Here is a 26,480-nt window from a genome sequence, read left to right as displayed (position 1 = left end):
TTAAAGATATGGAGAAAATATTTTTTAATCTCACTTGACATAATATTTTAAAGATGGTATTAATGGAATTTTTTAGTTGTAAGATTATATCTTTCTAATATCTTTCTAATTGAACTCTGTTTAGACAAGTCAGTTCTTGTTTTTATAGATCATGATATCTTGACTGAGGTCAGAGTAAATATTGTTTTTCAAGATTCTTTCTCCCCTCAAACAGTTAATTTTATGTAACAGATGATAATTACGTCTTGATAAACCTTTGATTGGTCAAGAGGCAACATAAATATCCCAGCAAACATCAAGTAACAGTTATAACTGTTATAACTGTTAGTTATAATTTCCTACTCAACAATATAACTGTTACATGTTATGTAACTGTTATCTGTTAGATAACAATTACATTTTCGAGTAGGAAATTATAACTAACAATTATATGACTACTTTATATAAGTACTTGGTGTTTGCTGGGATGATATCAAATGTCGTTTGTTCGCTAGTGCATGATGATGGTGTCTTTAGTTCTTGTGTTCGCCGTTTTATGGCAATTTTCCAACATCAGAGAATGTTCCTGTTTATGGCAAGCGACGAATATAACTCGGCCACTTCAGGATGCATTAAACAGAACAACGTATGCGACGAATGTAACTCGGCCATTTCAAGGTGCATTAAACAGAACAACGTATGCGACGAATGTAACTCGGCCACTTCAGGATGCATTAAACACGACGATGCACGGAGCGAAAAAAATTGCTATGTCCCTCTTTAATGAAACTACCCTGGTGAATTTTACATACACTATTCACGTAGGAATCAATTCTAGTGAGCTGGATATCGAGGAATTTGGAATCCCGGACTTTTCAGAATCAGAGAATTTTTCACGAAATGCTCAAGTAGACTGCTTCGGATTAGGAAAGACAGTCGCAACGACTTTAGAATGGTTCTTCAGAAGCAAACCTAACGACAGTGACGCGCTGGACGTGCGATTTTATCTCTCCTCTAGGAAGCAACCGCATCGCGTGGAAGTTATATTAGGCGAGCAGTTTGGCTTGGAGTGGACGAATTTCAGCATAGAACGTAGGACGGTGATAATAGTGCATGGTTTCCTATCGCACGGCAACGAGACATGGATCAGTAATATGGAAAAAGCATTCCTCCAATGGGTAAGAATCCATCGATTGCGCCCTGGAAACCATTTCCGATAAAAAACGATTAAAAACGACTATATTTGTATCGTTTTTAATCGTATCTTATCGATCCTATCATGCATATTTAGAAGCCCAGATAAAACATTAATTTAATCAAATCGGTTTCTATCGTTTTAGATCCAAATAAGAATTTAACAATACAAATCTTATAGTTATGAATCGTTTCTTATGTGAACAATTATTGCCCGTCTGAATCAATCGTAAATATACGATGTAATATATATCGTTATTTATGATAATAATTATACTGTACGCATTAATACGGATATATAAAGATAAAATGATAAACATTTCGTCGATATTTATATAACTTTTACAAACTGATACGTCTATCGTTTCTTATCGGCATTTTCCTATAATTTTTCATATAACTTATCATCTTTTGTACGTCAGCTAATCGGTTCGTTGTCTATCATATATTAACGAGTAGCTAAAACGCTTAATTGTTTTGTTATCTATCAACGATATTAATCGAAGTTTAGAAGCTCCAAATGAAAAAAAAATTTTATAAGAATCAATATTAATCAATATTATTTAAAAAAAAATGATTTATGATAAATATCTAATATATGCACTTTAACCCGAACAAAATTGCCGAAATTTTATTTTTGTTAGAGATTAAAAATTATAAAATATTTTATTTGTACTCTTTAGTGCAATATATCTATGAATAAACAAGATGTTTATAATGTAGAAGTTGTTATTGATTGTTATTTACAATTAGTGCTACTGTATACACTCATTATTCTCTTGGACGTCTACAAGATATCATGGGACAATTCGAGACATTAAATGAACATTATCTTACGATATTAGTTCATATTCTGAATCCTTTTTTATCGACAAATTAGCGCATTTAGAGCATATAGCCCACATTATTTATACTATAGAATTTCAGAAATGCGCTTTTTTATCTATAAAAAAGGACCTAGAGTAGGGACCACTTCGCAGAAAATATTTTTCGTCAAAAATGTTTTGACTGATATACAGCTAAGAAATTTTTCCAATATTTTTTTGCTGATGGAGTATTATAAATAAACGGTTCACTAATTATAATAAAAACGATAAAAAATGAGGTACTTTAATATTATTAAAAATGATAGAAACCAGTGCCATTATAATAAGATATTTCCTATGTATTATATAAACCCATATGTATGAAGAATTTCTCTCTTATAGTCTATCGTAAATAAACGAAACTTTAATTATGTTAAAACTGTGATTGAGACCGATATAAAGATAATAAGAAATTTCCGGTAGAAACCCATGTATTTTGTAACGAGAGTTTCTGATTGAGCATCGTAAAAAAATGATACACTGACCATATTAAAAACGATAGAAACTGATTTGCAGTTGATAAGACATTTCCGATAGAATCCCAAGTATTTTGTAACGTGAGTTTTTGATAGAGTATCGTTAATAAACGATTCACTAACCATATTGAAAACGATAAAAATTTTTTTTATCGTTGGTTATCGTATGGTTATCGTATGGTTATCAGCGATGTTGTTTTTGTTTTTCGGACAGAATCGTTCATTTTATCATGAAACTATGTGATGCAGGGTGACGTTAACGTGGTGGTAGTAGATTGGAGCGCTGGCGGTAATACGTGGAATTATTATAAGGCAGCAGTCAACACTAAAACAGTGGGATATCAGATATCAAAGTATGTAATCTTAGCCAGGCAACAAAATCACAAGTTTGATAGATGTCTGAAAAATGTTTTTGACCAATATCTTGACGATTTAAAAATTAATATTTTAAATTGATCCTTGATAAGAAATAAGAAATTCTCTGGATATATCTACGATGGTCCAATTTCTTTCAAGATGACATCCTTCAAATGACCATGTCGCCCAGATTAGAACAATTATCTGCTCTTTAATGTCGGTTTATTCATCCAAAGATTTATAGAGCATGTGACGAACGCTACAATCAATGAAAGATCAGATACGAACAATTGGGGCCTCTTACATCTGATAGGACACAGTCTCGGCGCTCATATCTGCGGAATGGCTGCAAAGGAGCTGAAAGAGCGACGGAACAGATGGATGGTGCAGAGGATCACCGGTCTGGATCCGGCGCAGCCATGCTTCCGCAACGCTGACCCGTCGGTTCATTTGAATAAAAATGACGCACCGTTTGTCGACGTGATACATACAAACGGCAGATTACTCATGAGTTTGGGTCTGGGTTTACCCGAAATTATAGGTAGTAAATTATACAAAAAGAAAGAATAGTACAGTTTTTACCGCGCATTTTCTTCTTCAATGAATTCTTTAACTTTTGGAATTGTATTTCTTGAAAATTCTTCCAATTCACATTTACATAGTTCTTCTTTCAATCGATATCCTCGTACGTAGGTCATGTTGATTTCTATCCTAATGGCGGTAAAATGCAACCTGGCTGCGAGAAGACTACGTTGTTATTCGATTACTTGCCGATTCCTGTAACCGGTTAGTACTGAAAGTGAAATGTCTTTTTTAATTGGAACCTCTAAGGAACGGGAAGTAAAGTTTATTATCGCATTTTCAGAAATACACAAAGCGATATGTAGCCACGGGCGTTCTTACATTTACTTTACGGAATCTTTGGTATCCGCTGTTGCGAACAATTGCAGTTTTTGGGCGCATAATTGGAATCGGACGTCCAAGCAGCTTTCGGAAATAATCGCGAAACCGTGCAATATAAATATCTGCACGGAAATGGGCATTAGAGCGGAAATGTATAATCAACGCGGATGCTTTTTTTTGTCTACAGCTAATACTTATCCGTTTTGTGGTAAATATTATTTATACTTGTGCCAAATAATACAATTCATATTTCGTATGACATTATCCTGTTACAGTCAACAGCACCGACCGTCAAGGAGATAGAGATACAACAAGATCGTATAGAGATAAAGAGGGATTGATTAATAATACACTTACTTATCTGTAGATAAATGCGTTATTAACACATACTGCATATCACACAGTACATTTAAATAGCTTCTTATATTTAGATATTTACAATTGAATGCATTTGCACAATACAAGTAATATGTACATAATACAAGTAATATTTTCCATGTTTCTTTATCTTCTCGTTGTTTGCTGTTACAAACGTTGATTATTTTGTGCATTCAAATTCTTAATAAATTACAAAAAACACATGATAATCTTAATTCTTAAAATGAAATATATGATACACACACATATGTGCTTGTGAGAAGTTTATATTTTCCAAGAGTTTGTAGTTTTGTAATCGATAGTTCTGAAAAATAAAATTATATAAGGAGTACAAAATAAGTGATTATAATCACTATGGCAAATGATAATTATGCCAGCTATTCGTATCAACTTCATACTAGTGAAATATAGTTTCAATTTTTAATAATATTTTTTAATTAAATCGTCATGTATTTTATGTTTATCTTTAACAAGGTAGATTATAACATGCGGGATGAATTATAAAATGCCAGATTTTATAAAAAATCGATCTCTTGAGAACGATATAAATAAATGAGTAATTATTTATAACAGTAATAAAAATGCTAAATATGTCACATACGCAAATAGTAACAACGCGATTAAAATATTTCCACTAGTAGGCAGACGCATCTTGCCTCAAACATGATGGTAACTGCTATTTGGTATTAATTCTTATGTGCGTTGTTATTGTATAAGCTTATATTTGAAAGACGCTCGATTTCTGCGCGTAAAAAATAATCGTCACATGTAACGTCTATATTGGCATATTGTAATACGCTTACCTGCTTTAGTGAAGTCGAATGGAAGATTTAAGCAAGAGGACTTGCGTGAAACTTATGAATGTTAACACTGAGCGATTATTCAATGAAATAATAAGTCTTTCGCATCTGTTAATGTATAACTTGCACGTAAGTGGCCGGGAATATGCCAGTGCGGCCTCCACATTCACCTATCCACCAACCGTCCGCCTGCTTCTGATGAACGGTTATCAGGTCACCTGGACTGAGACTGAGCTCGTCATTCAAATTTGCCGAGTACTGATAGATCGCTCGACACTGTTCCGCGCGTTCGGTCTTGGGCGTCGTTACTACCTCCGCACCATCGACCGCTTCCTGATTGTTGTTGTCCTCCGAGTGACTGCTAAACTCGTCGAAATCACTAAAGTCATCATCATCTGGCGGATTCTCAGAGTTGCCATCGCCAGCTGTCCGATCGACCCAATCGCGTGTCTCGGCGTCCTGATCCTTCGCCAAATGGATCTCGAGTTCGTCATCATCATCTTGAATCTCAAAAGATTCGTTCTTTGCCCAAGAAGGAATCTGCAAAAAATGTGATTTGTTTCACGTCTTTTTTTACTGGGTGTAATTTTATTTAATTATTAAAATAAAACAACATTAGATGACTACACTTTCATTCTCTGCGAACTGATTTGCTTACCTTAAGAACACTTTGCTGCAAACCCTGTTTGTCTCTCGAAACTAGGATATGGTCCGATAAGGGATGTTTGGATCGTTTGCTGCCTTCTACTTCCGCGAGTGTACGACCAACTTTATATCTGGCCGCCTCCAAGTACAGCAACATGGAACGCATCTGCGATAGAGTACAAGAATAATACGCGCATTTATAGCTAGTGTGAAATAATTTCTAACTCTAACTCCTATAAATTCGTAATCGATGCAAGAAAACTTACATGATGCAGCTTATCCGTCACATTTTGCGCGCTCTCATCCGCCGCGAACGCCGGTGTTTTAATGAAGGCCCGATGTAACGTTTCTAGACCTTCTCTACCCCTCCTCTCCCTCTCCAGATCTTGCCTAATCAGATGCAGCACCCTCACCAGCGCCTGTTTCCGTCGCTCGCGGTTCATCGCCAACGTAACATGTTCAGCGTAAAAGTCTGGCAACAATTGCTCTGCGTTCGTCGCATCGTTACTGTCCATTCGACGTACGAGGTTCTTCAGAATTTCAAGATCCTGCGATACGTTGCAGCTACGTACAGGCGTTAGCAGGCGATCGGCACTCTGAAGATAAACATTACATATATTCAGCGCATCCTGAAAATCGTCTTGAATTTCCTAGAAATCATCTAAATAAAATATTTAAAAAATAAGAATATATAAATAAAAAAATATATGTATATATTTTTATATCCTTAATAAATATTATAATATCCAAAGTTCTTCTAGAAATGTTATTATCTTAAGCTTATTTAAACAAAAAACACTTTATAATCTCATCTTTCATCTAGATAAATTTAGAACCACATCAAATTTAGAGACACAACTTCATCTTATTTTAAATACATTTACACATCTTATATTTATTTAAGTAATTTTAAGATTAGATTAGAAGCGCAACACCCACAAACAACCTCCCTTTCATTTCGCCTCTTTTTCATGCATTACCTGTTGTAATCGCGGTGCTAGCGCTTGCAAGTGCGTCAAGTACACATTGGCGAAGTCCTTCAGGGCGCTCAGTCGCTCTTCTTCGAGTAACTCCATCTGCTTCGCACCTTTCCTCACTGTATTCTCATACTCCAACCTAGCCCTCTCGGCCCTCACGCTCACTGTGTAAAATTCCGTGTCTGCGCGACGGGACGAGTCCTCGGCCTTCCGCCGTCTGGTCTCCAGCTTATTCGCTTCCTTCTCTGTCATGTGGTGAGTCGATAATTTATTGTTGCTCTGCTGACTCTGGCTGATGGTCTGCAGTCGCGCCAAGTCCTGCAGCCTCTCATTCTCTCGCGCGCTCGCGAAACTCTGCTTCTTACTCTTTGCTGCTATTCCACGCCACTCCTGAAGCGACTTGGATGCCTTGTCCACCGAATTTTCGACGGTCTTTCTCGATCGCCCCTGCGTCTCCGCAACACCCACCTGATAAAATGCGCATTATCTTTTTATTTTTCATTTCATGATCGCGAAATCTGGTAATTTAATTAATTTTCAATCAAATATTCCATTCCTTTCAAGCATTAGCATATATTGAATATGATTTTAAAAATACTACTTAAAAAAACTCGTAGAAAAAAATAGAAAGATATGTCTTTTATCATACATGTATTAAATCTCATAGATTCAATTTAATGATATTATGTCAACAAACATTATACATAATTTATGTACACAAATAAAGCATGCCATTAATCAATATAATTGGACGTAATTAAAACAATTAAATCAAATGTACGCTATGCTATTTGATTCATATTTTAAAAATTCCAGTTCTAGTCTATTTTTTCTGGAATCATTCTACGTTACTCAACATTTTTAAGAGATTATTTTTGGATCGAGATACATATATTTTCGCGTTATTTAATATCCGTAGAGATACCAAACGAACGGGCAATTTTTTCCTTCCAACCTGTCTCCGATGTCGTTTTTAACGTTGTGATCTTAATGTTGTTACGTAAGGTACGATCGCGCATACACAGTGATGCAGTCTTTCCCTCCTTTTACGACACGATGCGTAGCAATTATCTTGGGGAGACTTACTCTAAGCGGTTTGGCGAGCTGTTCGCTTAGCGCGATGCCCCACAGCCGATGGGCTTCCGCGGCAGCCTCCATCTCTTCGCCGACACACCTCCATGCCTCGTTCACGCCTCCGTTGCTATTACCTGCATTACGAAAGACGCGCAATCCGCTTATTAAACATGATCTTATTTTCTCTTTTTCGGCCGCCGCCCATCTCGCAATGTCGATATCTTTACAAGAATAACGCAATCAAATGCAACAAAAAAAAAGAGATAAACTGATATCATGGCCAAATTCTTCTTCTATAAATGAAAATAATAGCTCTCATTTTTCTTTCTCTAAAAATATACATGAATGGTTTGGATGACATTTACGATAAAATAAAAAGTCTACAACGTATGTCGATAAATTATGAAATTTTCGCTAAAAAGGATCTTGCATCAAAACATGAACATCTTGTATTATAATTATCATTATTACTATAATTATTAATGAAATTATTAATGATATTATAATATAATTATTAATGATATTATGTATAATTATTAATGAAATAGATGCAAAATTAATGTAAAATTGATAACCACCTTGATCCTTGGCACAGGCCTTTGTCAATTTGCTGCTGAGCTTGCTGAGTCCCTTCGCATAAGTAGCTTCCAACTCGGCTCTAAAAATGTACATATGTTCGCATTTTTTTTATGGAAGAATCGTGTTTGCACGAGAGAGCAAGGTAAAGAACCGAATACCTTTCGTGAAGAATCGACGCCAACTCTTTGCAGAAGTCGCCTCCTTGTTTGATGTATCTTCTTACGTCCTCGAAACCGCCCTGTCCTCCCTGCGCATAACAAGAAAAATTTTTAAATGTTACACAACAATGAAATAATGATGAGCGATTACAGTTCGCATTTTATGGTGTACTTGAAAAAAAAACAACTTTAAAGCGCCTTATTTTATGATACATGATGCTTGTTACTTCACGCGATTATTTCTAATACATAAAGATGAGTGGCTGAGATAGATATCCTACTGTGAAATCTCACAAAAATCTGTTTATAACATCATCATTAAGTAGAAAGTTGCTTCGTGTCAAAATTCAAAGAGAGAAACTTTATATGCGTGTAATAAAATTTTAAGCAGAGGGTTATTTCTAAATGTTCGATAATAAAAGAGAGAGTCATAAGATGTACGGGATAAATATCGATTTGCATTTAATTTGATTGCTTGTATCTCTTGCGTACAATAATATATGACGATGATAAATAGATATATATACATATAGAGAGAGTTAGAATAATGATGAGAACAACAGAATTATGTTAGGTAAACGCAGTTTCTCTCTCTCACTCTGTTTTATAGATCTTTAAACGTTCAGATAATATCTTAAAAAGAAAACTATCGTCCTATTTGAGTTTCAAGTAACAAAAATACGGCTCATTCGATTCTATGCTTCAATACACTTTGCCTGCGAGGAGAAGACGCATAAGTTAGCGGTAACCACGCATCGTGGCCCATCAGATAAAACATTGCCAGCGCATCGTATCGAATTATAGGATTTCCTGCACATTTTTAATCAGGTGTTTTACTCACACTTGCGTAAAAATTCGATGTTTAACGAGATGCTTAAATTTTACGTCAGAAAAATAATATCTTATAACAAGTGATAATTTCACGAGAAAAATGTGAAAAAAATAAGAAATTTTAAATTAAAAATTTTAAATTAAAATAAAATTTCTGAAAGTCCTTCTTGTAAGAGATTAATCGATGTAACGTTAATTTCGTCAGAAAATATATATAATTATTCTTTAAAATCACAGAAGTGAAATGCGGGGTGTTTTATTATTTCGCATACTTATGCGATCATGCCTACATTTTTCTCTCTCTATAGCACGTAAAGTATTTTAGTCACAGTGGAAGGCTGGGCGTATGTCATTATCCACTCATCCAGTCATTCGCCTCTCATTGCTGTTACGCGTTGGCTCAGCTTTCTTGTGTATTTGTTGCGCGATATTATCATAAACGGTACTTATAAACGGTACTAATATTTTGTTTACAAAGTACACAGAAGATTATATAAAAGCAAATTGTGCAAGAGCGATTTATTTTATTTAAATTGTGAACAGAGCATTTTTATTAATCCATTTGAAAAAAATTGGGAAAATGACGTTTCGTTTTCACAAAATAAAATTTAATTGAACAAATCAATAAATTTTATTTTAGAGACATTTTATATCAAGTGAATAAGTGACTATAAATAAATAAACGTCGATGGTTTAAATTTTAAAATTATTTAATTCTATTTTTTTTTTAAACTTGCTTATTTCGTTAAAAAAAAAAGAGTGCTTTGACAGAAATACTTATTGCGTGTATATTCGAGAAATTTTCAGAAACGGCAAGAGTGGATCTCGGGCTAATTTTTTTGCAGCTGTCGTTGCAAATTTATTTTTCTGAACCAGTGACGCGCGTGAAAGTCGATATCGCGTGAAATTATTAATTAGATACGACAATGTTAAAGACCGGGGAACCGGTTCGTCGGGTAAAGTCGCGAAATTTGGAGGAAGAGATCACACCAAGCGAGAGAAAATGTCGCAAGAGAAACTATTAGTGCATACATTGAAAATGTAAACACACGTTTATTTCACACCTACGTGTTACCAGATTCTTTTGTATTTTAATGAGCCGAAGCTAACATTGATTCGATCGCGTTGCCCGGATACTGGGGAAAGGAAGCTCTTCCTCTCGCCGAGAAGGCCTCGTTCCGGAAGCCGCTGAAGAACGATACAATCGCGAAACATCAACTATAATGGAAAAGGCTTTTGTTCGCGCGCGATAAACATTCCCGCGACTATCGGATATCGTGTTTCTTTTCATTTGCCGCGCAAGCAAAGGTGACTGGTGCTCGATCCTGAATTAAAGCTTAATCATAACCCGAGGTGATCGGTGAAAGTAAGCGTTAAACTTGATGGGCCCTGAGGGAAATTAAAGTGCCAATTAGCTCGGACATGTATGTGTGTGTTTATAGGCGAAGTCGCGATAAATTCTGATATGACATGCGAAACGCACATGTAGAACTGTAGCGAGATAAAATGGGACAGTTTAATGTAAATTTTAGTAATCGGGTCCAAAAAATAATGTTTAAGGTTGTATTGATTACATAATCCCAAAATGTAACTGCATTGAAAATATAATTATTATAAAATTATTTTGAAAATATAATTATTATTATATTGAAAATATAATTATTATAAATAATATAATTATTATAAAATATAATTATTACAAAATTAATATTTACATTTTCAAAAATAATGTTGAATAATAATATATTTTTAATTAATAATAATTAATAATAATATTTTTATAGTTTATTTATATTATTTGCTGTCATTTCTGATATTATAATACTCTCGAGAGGATAAAAATTTTGAAAAATTTTGAACATGAATATATCTTGCATATAACTTAAAAATATATATAAAAATTTTGACAAAAATACTCCAAATTCCAGGAATTTTAATTATTTACAAAATGAAGCTAATGAAACTGGAATACGTATTAAATAAGAATAGTGATTCTCAATCAAACTAGTCGCCTGTTTACGTTTGCAATTTAAATTGCAAGTAAAATTGCATATCTTTGAGTTGAAACGTTAGTCATCAGGGACATGATTCATAAATCACGTATGAGCAGAAATCGAAAAAAGGGATATTTCCAGAAGCGTGAAAAATAAGAGACTAACAACCCATTGATATGTAAATGAGTTTCGGGATACACAGTTTCGTTTGATATAGCTTTATTACATGTAATAAGCATATGAAATCTTTCGTTTTCGCGTAAATATTTCTATGGGTGAGAAAAGGGGCAAATTACGTCGCCGCGAACTCGACATTTGATCATCGCGCGTAATATTACATTATGTAATATCGGAATGTAATGACTGCCGACGAGATATTTTACATTTCCGTCTCATGCGTCAAGTTACATAAGAGTCGACCGAAGTCGCAAGAATGGGGATCGAAAATAAAATTCGGATTTCTACATTACGACACTCCCTAAGCTTTTAAAGCATCGAGTGCAACGCAATCGATCGATGCCTATGCATATCACACGCTCTGCAACCTTGCAGACGATACGATAAAAGAAAACCACGTGTGCCTTCAAGCATCGTAATCTAGACCTTTAAACTATTTTTAACGTCAATAAAAGAGCCTGTACGGAATTTATGTATTTTATTTCAGCACTCTTTTATTCTATCATAATTTATAAATTATCGGAAACATCCTGAAATGCGAAATCATGCTTCGCATGCGTAAATAAGGGAAATAACAATATTTCGTTCATTGATGTAAATCATGCAAATTTTATTGCTTTTTAGCAATAAAATCCTATGAACTGTCTGTGTGCATTTTTCTCGTAATCAGAACAAGAGAAAAGTATCACAAATATTGTTGCATGACTCGATCTGACAAACTTGATTTCGAATCATGCGGGTGGTTTGTTTCGCAAAACCCGAGGACTCTTATCGCGACTGCTTTCTCTTTCTACGTGTGTGTATGTGAATTTATTTCATTTTTTTTTTCATCTATCGATGCGATACACAATGTACATAGAACATTCAATTTTATCAAACACACTTTTGCTATCAATGACTGGATGGTTATTATTGAAAGTCGATATTGTTGATAATCGATATTGCAATCTGATAACATATTGGATAAATAAAGAGCGTAATATCTTTAATGATAATCTTCTCCATGAATCGTATAGTATACGATTATCTTTTTATCCGCGTAGAAAGGAACATATATTTTCACATATAAAGTGAATCATTTTATTCTATAAACATTCGTAATTTTCACTGTAATTGTTTAAATTGTATAATCATACGAATTCGAAACACCTGTATTAATAATATGACTCATCATATCTCATCGTATCACGTTGCGTGTGTTCGAAATCGTCTGATAAACATTTAGCAAGTTAATAAAGATTACAAAAGTTATTCGGGTTAAATACACTTTTGAGAAAAGTTAAATGTTGATTAAATACACTTTATCGTGCTAGAATTTATGCTTCCATTCATTACAAAAAAAAATAATCGATGGAGGGCGTGTCGAGCCTAGTGGACATGGTCTATTTGTAACGCGAATAACAGAGCAACTTTCTACGGATTCGATCTAAATTTTACCGAAAGTGGACTCTGTCATTTCGCGACATTAATGTAATCGTGATTACATCTGTATAAAGAGAAAATTATAGGATATATCTCAGTCAAACGGAAATTCCGGAGATATCCGCAGCTGAAGAAGATCTGAACTTCTGGATCAGTTTTATTGAGCGTGTCCTCAAGATAATAATTCACTGTGAAAAATTGTTTTGCCACTGCCCGTTAAAGCGGAAATCATTTTAATATTAATTAGAATAAATTTCTGCGCGCGCGAGATACTTAATATGTATAATCGAGATACGGGGAAAGTTTGTGATCGAATTGACTGGCGATCGAATTAATAAAATGTTACGGAAATAGAGGTAAAATTCTGCTATTTAACGATTAGAGACACCTCGTATAATCGAATCTAATCTTGGTAGTCGTCGTTAGCATAACACCGTATTTATCCGTCAACACGTATCAGACCGTCAGTAGTAATTAAATGCGTAATCAATGGCCGCTCGTACGGCAGATTCGCCTTTCAATCTTGCTTAAGTGACTAATCTTCGCTCACTGTATTAATATTTAATATGTAATCTTGCGTGAAATACACTCTATGAATCATGTACACAAATATAACTTTGCGTGTTAGATTTTATGCTACTTATTAGAAATCAAGCAAAAAACGCGTTCTTCTCACTATTTGTACATAAGTAGAGTATTAAAAAATAAATATAAAAATCTATGAAATCTACATCTCTTGTAAATATGTGTGATTTATTAATTTGTTGAAATCTTGCTGTCATAATTAATAAAATGGAGGAATCAAGCAAAAAACGCGTTCTTCTCACTATTTGTATATAAGTAGAATATTAAAAAATAAATATAAAAATCTATGAAATCTACATCTCTTGTAAATATGTGTGATTTATTAATTTGTTGAAATCTTGCTGTCATAATTAATAAAATGGAGGAATCAAGCAAAAAACGCGTTCTTCTCACTATTTGTATATAAGTAGAATATTAAAAAATAAATATAAAAATCTATGAAATCTACATCTCTTGTAAATATGTGTGATTTATTAATTTGTTGAAATCTTGCTGTCATAATTAATAAGATGAAGAAATCAAGCAAAAAACGCGTTCTTCTCATTATTTGTACATAAGTAGAGTATTAAAAAATAAATATAAAAATCTATGAAATCTACATCTCTTGTAAATATGTGTGATTTATTAATTTGTTGAAATCTTGCTGTCATAATTAATAAGATGGATAAATCAAACAAAAAACGCGTTCTTCTCACTATTTGTACATAAGTAGAATATTAAAAAATAAATATAAAAATCTATGAAATCTACATCACTTGTAAATATGTGTGATTTATTAATTTGTTGAAATCTTGCTGTCATAATTAATAAAATGGAGGAACCAAGTATAAGTGTTTTAATTGATCTTTAATGAAATTTGATATCGCTATATTTTTTAATCACTAACATTTTCACTGATTCAGTTTAAGATAGTACGTACGCATTCTTGTTGAAAGATTTCCTGTATGATATTATATGACAAATAACATTCTAAATAGAATCTTGTACTGATCTCTATCACAAATTATAAAACACATCGTTTATAAAGCGATCTTTAGAATTCTGCTACGTTTCACATTTTATGCGAGATACAAAACAGGCGAATTGCGCCATCATCCTGAATAAGAACTGGTGCGAGATAAAAATTCGCGCTGATGGAGATTTCTCGCGTTGCCAACGATCCATTAATCCGAATGTAACGCATAAATACGCCGTTACAGTGACAAGTATCGTAAATGTTTCGCGAGTAACGGTCGAAATAAGTCGGCGATTATTATCAATTCGCACGGGATTCGAAAGGTTAATCGAAACGTCTGTTCACGGTGCGTCGATGACGGCAAACGGGCGTGCGCCTGCAACAGGTGGTTTATTGCCGTCCGCTTCAATAGGACAGGTGCGCCGCCAGTCAACGACCAGTCGATGACCACATCGAATCTATTACAGAGCGCGAATCCACACGAGGCGATCTAGTATTCTCTCGAAATATTAGTCGATTCATATTTATATCGATTATCGTGCGGCTGTATAAAAAATGAGCTCTTACTGAAATTTATTAATTTTTTTCTCATCGAGATAAGACATTTTTTAATAATCATTAATTTATACGCGTCTGTTTTATTTTGAACGCATCGATACATAAGTATCCGGCTGTCCGAGATTTGTATAAATGCCAGTCGCTCGTTTTAACGCATGTGTGTCGCTTAAATACGGATGAGTCTGCACACATCCTTCGTTAATGCGAGGCAACGCGTGCGAATTTCCCGAATGGAACTTCCCTTTTATCTCGTTGTATCGGCGAGAATTCATCTATTTATCGCTAAACAAAGAAACTTTCATCGACATGAGGAGCGGTCTTTTTGTGTTCTGCAAAGGACTGTTATAGCTCATTAAATCGCGTCCTAATTTAATATCAAAAATACGTATGACGATGCTCATTTAATTAATAACGGAAAATAATTAAATTTCTGTTAAAAAAAAGAAATATCTAGAAATGAAATCCCTCCCAAAGAAATGTCCCGTATGTTCGCCTATGATAAATAACGCGCGCTTAATATATAGCGCGTTTCTAATAGATGGAAAATTGAGAGAAAATCGAGTTAAATGTAACCACGATCTCGCTCGCATCTGCACAGAAAAAAAGACATTCTTGTTTTGAAAATATATTTAGTTTTAACATGGAAATCTGGAAATGAGCTTATATTGCGTTAATGAAAGAAAAATATAATTGCTTGAATAATTGCTTACTTGAATGAAGCCATTTTATATAGTTCAATCAAGAAAAATATATTCTTATGATTTAAGATTTAATTTTCTTGAATGGAAAGGAAACAATGTTAGATGGAAAATAACATTTTTAAATCAAAGATTATAATTTTCTTAAAGTAGAATTAAATAATTATATATTCTTCAGATGACAATTACAATATTAAAATAAGACTATAATATTGTTGAAATTTAAAATTATTAAATTCTTCCAAGAAGATTATAAATTGTTGCGTATATACGAAACAATGAACGCGTTAGTTTAAGTATATAAGTTTTGATTTGACACTTATTTTTTTTCTGTGTGATGAATGGAAAATTTAAATATTTCTAAATATGGCAACTATCTCTTTCATCGTCCTCCCGTACTTTCTCACGAAGGCGCCAACACAAGGGCGATTGCATCGAGCTTACAAGAGCGAGATCGTATATGAATAACGACGAGCGTACATGCGTTCCGCGAGACTTGTTCGCAAACCGCACACCGTCGGAATATTTAACGAATCGCGCTATTCTCTCTCTTTCCTTTCCCTTTTACCGGCAAGTATATACTTCCTCCATGTTTAGCCTTCTCGCGGAGAAATCGCGGAGGTCGCGAAGACAACCGCCCGCCTGTCTTTCATTCGCCGCTCTTAATGCACGCGTGGCACTTTCCATCGCGCTTAATTTCGCACACGTTGGCGAAATGTGAATCTGAATAGAAATTTTCTCGCTTTTTCTTCTCTCTCGTTGCCGCTCGTTCTCCTTCGTTTTTCCGTCAAACGTTGCGTCAACAATTGAGAAACTGCATAAATAAGAGTGTATTTTACGTGACGATTAGCAGCAGTAATTTTTTACGGCAATTCTTACGAAATTAAAATTCTGCAAAATACGCGAATCGTAAGAAGAGCAGAATTGATCGTACAAGATATACCAAACATATCGAACGCTTAATTAAAGACCGCGTGACAGTAATTGTCACATCAATCGAGTGCGTTGGCGATAAAATTGCCCGACCGTTTCTCGTGAAACGCAAGGAACACGAGCGTGTTTCTCTAATCTGTTCTGCTCTCGACAAAACTAATACACGATCCCATCTATTTCAATTTACTGCACATCCTTGACGAATTCATACGTCACGAATCGCGTAAAATTAACGACGGAGAAACTCGCGATGACCCCCATGCTACGCTATCGAGGCATCCGCGGTCGAATGCAAGTGCAGTCAAGGTGCAGAGCGCAATCTTTTCCGTTCTCCAGGGCCACGGATCTCTAAGCACGCTTTGTACGCGCACAACTGTGAGAGGAACACATGTAGAAGGCGGTCAAGCGTCACGACACACGTCTATACATATATCTGTATGTGTGTGCACGAAACAAAGTCGACTATTTTCTCCGCGCAACTTTCCCACACTTTCCATGCTTTGCTTTTGCGATGCTTCAAGGCGCACTTGTGTGCCTGCCTCTTGGCGCCATTTCTCCTGGACTGTCGATAAATCTCTCGATCGGACGAGCGGTCTCTCTTGTAAAATTTCGACTCGGGGAAAGCGGATGCGAACCGGGAAACGGGCGAGCGATATATCTTGGCTGACATTCGACCGTGCGTTAATTATACATTATACTTATTAATTAAAGATCGCGAAATTTTCGAAGCACTCTCTCCGTATCTTTGGAGATTCATATCTTGGATTTTACATTTTTTTCAGAGCTGCATGTGTAGCTTTTAGAAAATATACTATCGAAATCACTAGCGGATCCTGGGGGGAGGGGGGGGGGGTTTGGGATTAAAAAACCCCCCCTTGCAAATTAAAAGAAATTAATTTTGCTGAATCCGTTTAAAAAAATATAATATAATGAAAATATAATGAATTAGCTAAACAGAACTTGAGAGGACTTATTTAAATAATAAAGAAAAAATATATAAATAAAAATATATAAAAAATAAAAAAATATGTAAAAAATAAAAAATTTTTAAAATTAAAAAAAAATTTTTTTTAAGTAAAAATGGGATTAGAAGTTTCATCACGTTTTCGTCGTTGATCCTGAAGTAAAAGCTAATTGTAAGCATAAAACCAAAAATATTAAATCAAATAATTTTGCAGAAACCCCCCCCCCCCATTATCGATGTCAGGATCCGCTAGTGATCGAAATTAATTTCAAATAATTTTTCATCGATTCTCTTTTCTTTTTTAGAAACCTTCATCAGAAAGTTTAAAAAAAAATCGAAAGTACAAAATCTACATGCTAATATTCGTCGAAGAAATTTCGATTTGCCAAGAATAATCAGCGGAATATGCTTTAGAAGAAAGAAAAAGAAATCTTCAATGCGTAATAGATTCACATTTGAATGATATAATGTGTGACCTTTGGTAAATCGACAAAAAGCATTCTAAACGCGTCAGAAAATGCTGTAATAGTGAAAGCGATCTCCAGCGTGAAAAATGTCATCGAATGAAAAAAATTGCATGGGAGTATAGTTTCTAACTACACGGATGTCGCTTATTTATCGCGCGCGCATCTCATAAAGTCTCGTCGAAATGGCTACTCGGTTTGTGTCTGCTATAAAATATCCGTGGAAACGAGGTAATTTTGTGTAGACAACCAATAAGGAGCGCGTTGCGCAAAAAGTGGCGATATAAAAATCCACACGTGGCTTAATACGCGAAAAATCTTTCTTAAGATATCTCTAAGATGTCCTGGACAGATAATAAATGCTTTAATAATAAAACCTGAAAAATTTATGAAATTACAATACTTAAAAAATCAATGTCGCGAATCTCTCAATTGAAGAGATGTTTCTATAAGATTTGTGAATAATATAATAAAATATGTGATGAAAAAATTAATTATATCTCATAGCATATTTCCAGAAACGAACATTTTTAAGTTTCTATTACATTTACAATTCATTATATTCATTCTATCTATTCCATTTACAGTTTATGCTAAATAGCAATTTTTGCATATTTTTCTTATTCAGAATTTAAGAATGCGATTAGAGGAAACAAGCGGAATAGATATGCGACGACAATGAAATGTTATTCAATATTGATGCATGAATCATGAATTCCCGAGCGTTATTTCAATCAGGAGTCAGGTTCTTCTTTGCAGACAAACTGCATTTGATTTAAATCATTGAGATGTATAAAAAAATTTTTCAAACAAAAAACGATTGCGTATAATTATATAATAAATATATATAGTAAATAAAATTTATATAATAAATACATATATAGTAAATAAAAAAAAAATTAGAAATATACATCTCTATTGCACATCCTCTTCTCCAAAGTTTTTACGTTCCTTCACTGTAGTTTTTAATAATCAAAGATTGTTCTCGATTTTCATTAAAGTTCGTCGGACGATCCCTTTTAATCTTATATGACATGGTTTTTAACGATCTCGACCTAAATGAACTGTAAAGCTCATTGAATGAATCGTAAAGCTCATTTGGCCTCATTCATTATGACTTTTAAACAGCTCCCACATGTGAACTACTTGACAAGGACAATCGCGAAATAGAATAGTTTAATTAACGCCGCAGTGAGAGATTCAAAGGGCAGTACCGCGAAGAAGACATGCTAAAAAAATGAACTTTAAATGTAATAAATATGAAAAATATTCCTATCGAATACAGAAAATTGTTCGACATTCATAATTTATGCTAATGTATATAATAATATTAGCATAAATAATTATATACATACATATTAAAATGTGTATAATTAGTATAAATATTAATAACATAATATATATTCATAATACATATTATGTCATTATCATATATATTATATATATAAAATTTAAAAAAATTAATATGTAAAATTTTATCGACTTTCATGTTATTCCATGTACTTTTCCGTTGTCAAAAAATACAAATAAATTATTCTCTCCTACTATTACTACTAATTTTAATTGATTTAATTAGGATTAATCGACTTATAATTATATGGCGTTTGAATATAACAAAAAAAATCGTTTTGCAGTTCCATTCGAATTTTAATTTATGCCGGCTACGCCCTTTATTCCCACTCATTCTCGCGTATTTTCTCCTTCTCTCTAACTTTAAGAATGCGCATCACACTGTAAAGTGCCGAGTGTGCGACATCTGCGCAAACATGTCAGTCAACATGCAACAGGAAAGAAATAACAAGACTTTGAGTGAGCGCAAAGTACCTCCTCGATCTCGTAGGTCTGCAATAGATGAGTGGAGGCCATTAACCCTCTGATTGACCCGAGCATTCTCCTCTTAATCAGGCCACCTTTCCCACCGTGATCCCTCGACGTCTCGCAGCCGGCCTCCGGTGCCGTCGTCGTCGGCGATGTTCTCGTCTCGTCGTTCTCCACGTCCGAGCACAGCTTGTCCATGCTGAACGACACCGGCGGCTGCAATTTCGTCCTGCTGTTCTCCAGGATGTCGTCCGAACTCACCGTCTTCCTCTTCAAGTTGCTATGTAATGTTCGAGAGCTATTTGCCTTTCCCGAGTCGGGCGACGCCGACGTCGGTCTCTCCGCGTCATCGGAGACGTTGACTTCCTCTGATACCGATGACAACCCGAATTCTTCCACCCTGGTGATCGAGCCGGACTCTTGGGTACGAGCCCGTGTCAGATCGTAGAAGCCGCGCTGCTTGCTCTTGGACGTTTGCGGCAAAGTGGCGTCGCCTCGCACCTTGATGCGAGAAGGAATTTCCGATGAGAAATCGATCAAAGTAAAAGTTCGAGAGAAAAGACTCTTTGTCTTTATGCGCGTTTTAATCGTGAGAATATTATACAGTTCGATAAAAAATAATTTCCCCCAAATTTGAAAGAAAAAAGAGTAATCATTTCCTATAGTTTTTTCGGTTATGATTCTAGATGAATTTTGAAGAACTTGAGACCAAAGTTGTATCAAAAGAGATTGTATAAGAGATTTTGTATAAATTTCTTATGTGAATTAATAATTAAAAAATAGAAAAATTATCCGTAATCTATGGCTCAATTTCTTCTTGCGATAGATTTAATGTTTGATCATAAAAATCTGATTACGTGTATGACTTAATTAAATAAATTAAATGTATTAAAATAATTATATAATTAAATAAATTAAATTAAATTAATTAATTTGTCCTCGGCTGTCAATAAATTTTTTTTATAATTGAAAGATTTTTAACGATATATTTAATTTTGACTAGAGTAAAACTTTTTTTTCCAAGACATTATATAGTTACAGAGTGTAATAAACTACATTAATAAATTTATAATTTTAATCTTTCAAATTCCATAAAATTGTAATGCAATAAAACATTTGTAAAGCTAAAGCTTTATTGAACAAAAACTACAAGAAATGAATCTCTCAATTTCTTGTTATCAAATTGTTTGCAACTTTGTATTTTTTTTCGCACTTCGTGAATCGAGAAATTGAAAATCTTGATATTCGAAGCCCACATTATGTTATTTAGTCCAACGTTGCTATTTATTATGGCCAATTGTAGGATTCTCGACGAAGCAATGAATCAGGGTGAAAGCGGAATAAATCCGTAATTTGCGAGGGTCCACTTCATACGTCGAGTCGTATACTTAACTCCTCTACAAATTATAAACTCATCCCGCTCGTAGCCGAATCCCTCGTATATAACATATAGCAACGGCATAAACATTAGTTAAAATTGACTGATTTAAGCAAATGATGAGAATTTAACTAATTTCCATAAACGGTTGATTATAAATTTTTGTCTTTTCGCATTCTTGACAGTTTCTCTATCCCAATGATACATGCGTAGCATAAAAATATCCTTTCGACGTACAATTTTAATTTTTATTCCACGCATGTGTCCAGCCAAATGTGAAGTAATAGGAAAGCAGAGAAAGTGCTAAATATGGAGGTATCAAGAATACAGAAGAGCATCAGACTACGTTAAAAAATTTAACTCCGGAGAATCGAACGAGTCTCTAATTTTTTTTTTCAAATTCCTTTACATTTTTGATCTATTTTAACTAATGTTATGTTTATTAATCGCGTGTCGTTTATTCGTGTCCTTTTTTTTCTGGGGCTACCTCGGGACTGAGAGCGCCGACCGCCTGAAGCCTCGCGTGCCGGTTCACGACCTCGCCGATCCTGGTCCTCTCCTCTCGCAGCCAGCTACGCATCCTGCCCCAGGCTTTGCCCAATCGCCGCTTCTGCAGCTTTATCCGTCTGCTGCGATCGGAACCGCCGCTCACCGAGCCCTCCTCGTTCGGGCATTCGGGATCCGAGTACGACCCCGACATCGATGCTATACCGGCGTCGTAGCCGTCGCTATCGGACGCACCGTAGCTTCTCCGGCCGGACTTGAGCGACCTGGTGGAACGTTTCGTCTGGTCGCGTGGTTGTTTCCTCTTTTCGAAAGAAACGTTCGATCGCGTCATCGCAGCCTCCACCTCTTGTGATTTATTCAAGGACGCATCCTTCGCCGGCTTTGGCACGTCGTAGAGAATCTGGAGATTCGGCGACGAGGATTCGACACTCGTTTGCTTATCGTCGGATTGTTTCAGGGAGACTCGACTCTGGACGGCGCTCTTAGGAAGATCGTACAGTTGATTCTCTGGCGAGTTCTCGGCCCGATCGTTCGTATCGACCTCCAGAATGACGATCTCGTCCCCGTCGTTGTGAAACTTCTCGTCGACGCGCAGGAAACTGAAGCTGATGGTGGGTACTCCATCGACATCCGTCTTTACCATTGTGGTGGCGTTCAGCTCCACCGTGGTACTGTGCCTCTTTCGATTTCTGTCGTTTAAAACAGCCTCCTTGTTCTGGTACAACGCCTCATTGAAAGACGAAGGTCTTACAATCGTCGTATCCTTCGATGACTCGCTGACGTTCACGTCCTTCTCCGAAGATCCGAGATCTTTTGTATGAATCTCTTTTTCGAAGGAGCCAGCTTTCGTATTCTCATCAATGGATTCGATTTTCGTCTCTTTCTCGCAGGACTTCTTACTCTCCTCGTCTTCGGCGACGTCGTGTCTCGCCGCCTCCTCGTGAAATTCGCGACAGTGCACGATAATTGGCGCCGGGACGTCGTACCACGTTGCCGTCGCGATGCCCACAGTGCTGGTGCTCAAGGTTGAGCTCTTCGCGGGCGACCTCAAAGCTGTCAAAACGTGCCTCATCTCATTCATCTCCGATATAATATATGTCGAACGGTAAGAGAGTCTTCTTCTCTCACGATGTTCGATTCTGATCGGCTGTAATCGATATTCCTCGAGTTTCTTTTCCTTGTCCCTTCTCTTTCTTTTTCTCTCGAGCTATCTTTCTTTAGTTAGATACCGTTGCGTGAAACGCCATTAAGTCGCGATGAAATCGCGACGACCAACGGTGTAGCAAAACGTGTCTCGAAAACGCGTGTCACTACTATAGCGCACGGGAAGAACGTCGTTAGTCGCGATGTCCATATTTCCTATCCTACTTCCTAGGGGCAGATTTTTCATTTCCGGTATTAATTTCCCCTACAGACGAAATAACGACGGTGTTAAAATCGAGCGACATACTCCGCATTTGATGTAGTTAACGCACTTTTATCGGAGAATTCCTCTCTCTATATCAGAACTTTTCTTCATACGATGCTTGATGACGATAGATTATTTTCAGGCTTCTTTATACTCTGTGAATTTCACGTAAAAATATTTTCACTCGTCGGCAAAATTTTATATCACATCACATTTTCTTTTTCCATTTACGCGAGAACGCTTTCGTTCGTCGTCGAAATATCATTCTATCATAAATTTCGCTTCTAGTAAAAATATTCTAGTCACGATGTCTTACGGCAAGGACATGTAATTTGCCGCATCACGCGTATCATTTATTATCACTCGGCGCGAATGTCAGCGCGACACCTCGAAACCCACAAGAATTTTACAATTTCTCGAGATATTTCAGGGAACGAATCACGTTATCCTGCAATTTCTCGCCTCGGACTTTCGTCCGTTCCTGCGAGAAGTATCCCTTAGACGTCAGCGGGAAAAGAGCCTCGGTGGAACTTCGTTCCACGATCAAGCCGGAGACACTGGTATGACGCGAAAGTCGGAAAAGGAGCAACAACGACAATGACGTTTCCGCCGCGTGGGGGAAGGGGAGCAATCGCGCGGAACCAATATATACGCGATAAGGAGAGAGTGACGTCGAGTAAATTTACCGCGAATATATGCGCGTCGCGCTTCTTATTTACGAGTCATCGGCTTAACGTTTACGTGCCATGCCTCGGGAGCGCATCGGCGTCGCGAGCGATGGCACCCAGGTGTTTCGGAGACGCTCGCGCGCGCAATTTGACGTTTCGTTCGAGCGCGACAGCCCGGATATTACGCAATTACGAGGCGCCACGTTCCAATTTTCGTCCGCATCTTTCCTTCCCATCCTCCCGTGCCGTTTTTTGCGCTCTCGTTGCGCATCACGCGCGACCGGTCGACGTCACGTCGCGCACTGGATAGCGCGTGGGGCCGCGGACGACGACGAGTCTCCTTCGATGATGATCGGCCGGTTTCGCGAGCAAAAAGCGGCCGCCGCCTCGGCCCGAGATGACGACGGCGACGACGCGAATTCGCGAAGTTAAATTCGCTGCGCTTTCGTGCGGAATTGCACGTCACAGAGCGCGAAACGTCAAAAACATATGCGAGTTCTTGAAAAGAAGTACAAATATCTAGAAAAAATGGATGCCATCCCCTCCTCGAGGATGCGATATAATTTTACTTGAAAATCGAAGAGCATCTTTCGCGAATCGCTACGCGACAACTTTGCAAGCTAATCGCGCTAATCTCGCTAAACGACCTCCGCAAAACGACTGCAAATAAAGACGTAGCGATAAATATGTATGTATCCGCGCGCGATATCGATGCCGCGTTCGAAGAGCACGATATTATTAGATATTCAACGTCGAATCGAGACACCAACGCGTTACGGTTTCCGTTTTATAATCCCCGAAACGAGTCCGATAACGGTCGACTGATTTTCGCGCAATCGTCACGTGTGATTCGCTCGACACGTCCGTATCCGACGACTGCCGCCTGGAAGCTCGCGTTATACAATCGCGACGAACAATTATCTTATATACCGTGTATAATCCCGGGATTGCGCAACCAGCGTATTCATGTTTCTTTTTGCAGCGGCACGCTTCGCGTTTTATCCCGAAGAATAGTCGATCCTCGATCTCGAATTAGCCGAGAGATCGCCCTCCTCTCTCCTTTCTATTATTACGCCTCGGGAAACGATCTAAAAAGATCGCTGTTGCATTTAACAAGATATTGTAATTTTAATCAAGACACTAAATCGAAGCTTAGATTATTAAATATCAAGATGCTTCAGTAAAAATGATGATCTCAAAAGCCTGCATTATAATTGATTTTATTGAATTTGCTGAACTGTGCTCTTTTCTGCAACAGTCGGTTTATCTTTTTTTTCATTCTACTTGTGGCAAATAAATAAAAATTAATTAACTGCAAAATTTTGTGGGCATTAGAAAAGTTACATGTCTCTTTAAGTATTCCTTATTTTTACATACATTTTTGAAATATCCCCAATGATATGTCATATGTTTATAGAATGCTCATAAAAAAGTGAAATTTATATATATCTCTCGTTTGAAAATTCCTGCACGACCATTGCTTTGCATTCCACTTTATAAAGGTGTAAAAATCGAGGCCACGCCGGCATTCCCGCTGTTGCTCGAATAAGCAACGCGGTTGTCACGAAAATAGAAACTCTGCGGACCAACGCTAATTCCTCGCGAAGAGTTGTCTTTTTAATCTCTAAATAACCGCACGATTTTAACCAAATTCTCTGCTTGATACACAAACGCTATAAATAATAAGTAACTTTTTATATTTATAATAAAAAGCATTTTATATGAAAAAAAGTTAAATATATAATGTGTGTACAAAAATATAATAAAAATATTAGAAATTAGAAATAAAAAAATAAAATATGATATAAAAATTGGAAATAAAGAAATATAATATAATATAAAACTAATGCATAAAAATTTTCAAATCTCCCACAAACAATCTAAATTTAATCTTTGCGCGTTTCACATAGATCGATCGCAATTTTAATCGGTTTCACCTTCACGAAATGTCAAGGTTTATCGTTGCGACTCGGTATCCTCGAAAGAGAGGAAGATTGACATTCATCTGATTGTGTCAAAATATCTGACAAGAGAGCAACATCATGTATATCAGAAAGTCACACGTGTATCTCAAATCTTTGCTTACTCGCAAAGAAAAAAAAAACTGAATATAATACTACTACTTTGGATATCTCGATATCGAAAAACGAAGAATTGCGAGGAGACTCCAGGTTCCGTTCCCGCCAATTTCCCCTCTCGCACAATAACGTATCCTCCCACCGATTTCCCTAAACACCTCTTGATCGCTGCCGCGCATCGGGATCGCGGTCGGGAATCTCCCGCGATAGTTCGCGTTGTTTCGACACTACAACAATAGCGATTGAAGACACACGGCAGGTGCACGACGCAGGAGAGAGAGACACGCTCGTAACGTACCACGTACGCGCGTTTTAGGCGCGTACGTGCACGTAACGCTGCACCGAAGTCAACTGCGGCGCGCGGTTGCGGATCGCTCGTCGTGCTTTGCGGGAACGAGTGCGGAAACGCGTCAAGCACGCGCCGCGGGGGAGGGGCAGAGAAAGAGAGAAAGAGAGAGAGAGAACCAGCGTGCACCGGCGTAACCCAAAAACGAAACATAGAGAACACAGAGAGATAGTTTTAAGGCGACTAAATGCGGTTCTCTCTACCTCTAGGCGGGGGATTACGCCTAGTGTGTGTGTGTATATATATGCGTATGTGTCTTTCGAATTATATTTAACCCGCGCCGCCCTTAGCCGATCTCTTATCCCGCAGT

At 36.5% G+C, this 26,480-nt stretch overlaps 2 protein-coding genes across 5 annotated transcripts; one reads left to right on the top strand and one right to left on the bottom strand.

Moving 5' to 3' along the window:
• Positions 1-146: 146 nt before the first annotated feature.
• Positions 147-4,354, top strand: LOC145972970 (pancreatic triacylglycerol lipase). The gene is made up of 6 exons (XM_083102025.1): positions 147-1,157; positions 2,765-2,868; positions 3,109-3,413; positions 3,566-3,658; positions 3,738-3,983; positions 4,051-4,354. The coding sequence occupies exons 1-6, from the start codon at positions 498-500 to the stop codon at positions 4,140-4,142; spliced, it is 1,500 nt and encodes a 499-aa protein (XP_082958151.1). The 5' UTR covers positions 147-497; the 3' UTR covers positions 4,143-4,354.
• On the bottom strand, positions 4,050-26,187 carry Nost (Nostrin). 4 transcript variants are annotated; one of them, XM_083102022.1, is made up of 11 exons: positions 25,867-26,187; positions 23,146-23,233; positions 21,651-23,078; positions 19,792-20,286; positions 8,387-8,475; positions 8,228-8,307; positions 7,662-7,783; positions 6,579-7,043; positions 5,865-6,194; positions 5,612-5,764; positions 4,464-5,493 (listed from the first exon to the last, which is right to left on the bottom strand). In XM_083102022.1, exons 3-11 carry the CDS (start codon positions 22,749-22,751, stop codon positions 5,065-5,067), a joined length of 3,264 nt encoding a protein of 1,087 aa, XP_082958148.1. In that variant the 5' UTR covers positions 22,752-23,078; positions 23,146-23,233; positions 25,867-26,187; the 3' UTR covers positions 4,464-5,064. The 4 variants fall into 4 exon arrangements, 3 of the variants coding, with proteins under 3 accessions (XP_082958148.1, XP_082958147.1, XP_082958149.1); XR_014439326.1 differs by lacking the exon at positions 25,867-26,187 and adding an exon at positions 4,050-4,457 and having other exon boundaries at positions 4,957-5,493; positions 21,651-23,233; XM_083102021.1 differs by having other exon boundaries at positions 21,651-23,233.
• Between the last annotated feature and the right edge of the window lie 293 nt (positions 26,188-26,480).

This window comes from Camponotus vicinus, unplaced genomic scaffold (assembly GCF_025532165.1).
Source record: "Camponotus vicinus isolate PSW18456_S1 unplaced genomic scaffold, iyCamVici1.0 SCAF_6, whole genome shotgun sequence".
Classification (NCBI taxonomy): domain Eukaryota; kingdom Metazoa; phylum Arthropoda; class Insecta; order Hymenoptera; family Formicidae; genus Camponotus; species Camponotus vicinus.
This window is presented reverse-complemented; position numbering and strand designations above follow the sequence as displayed.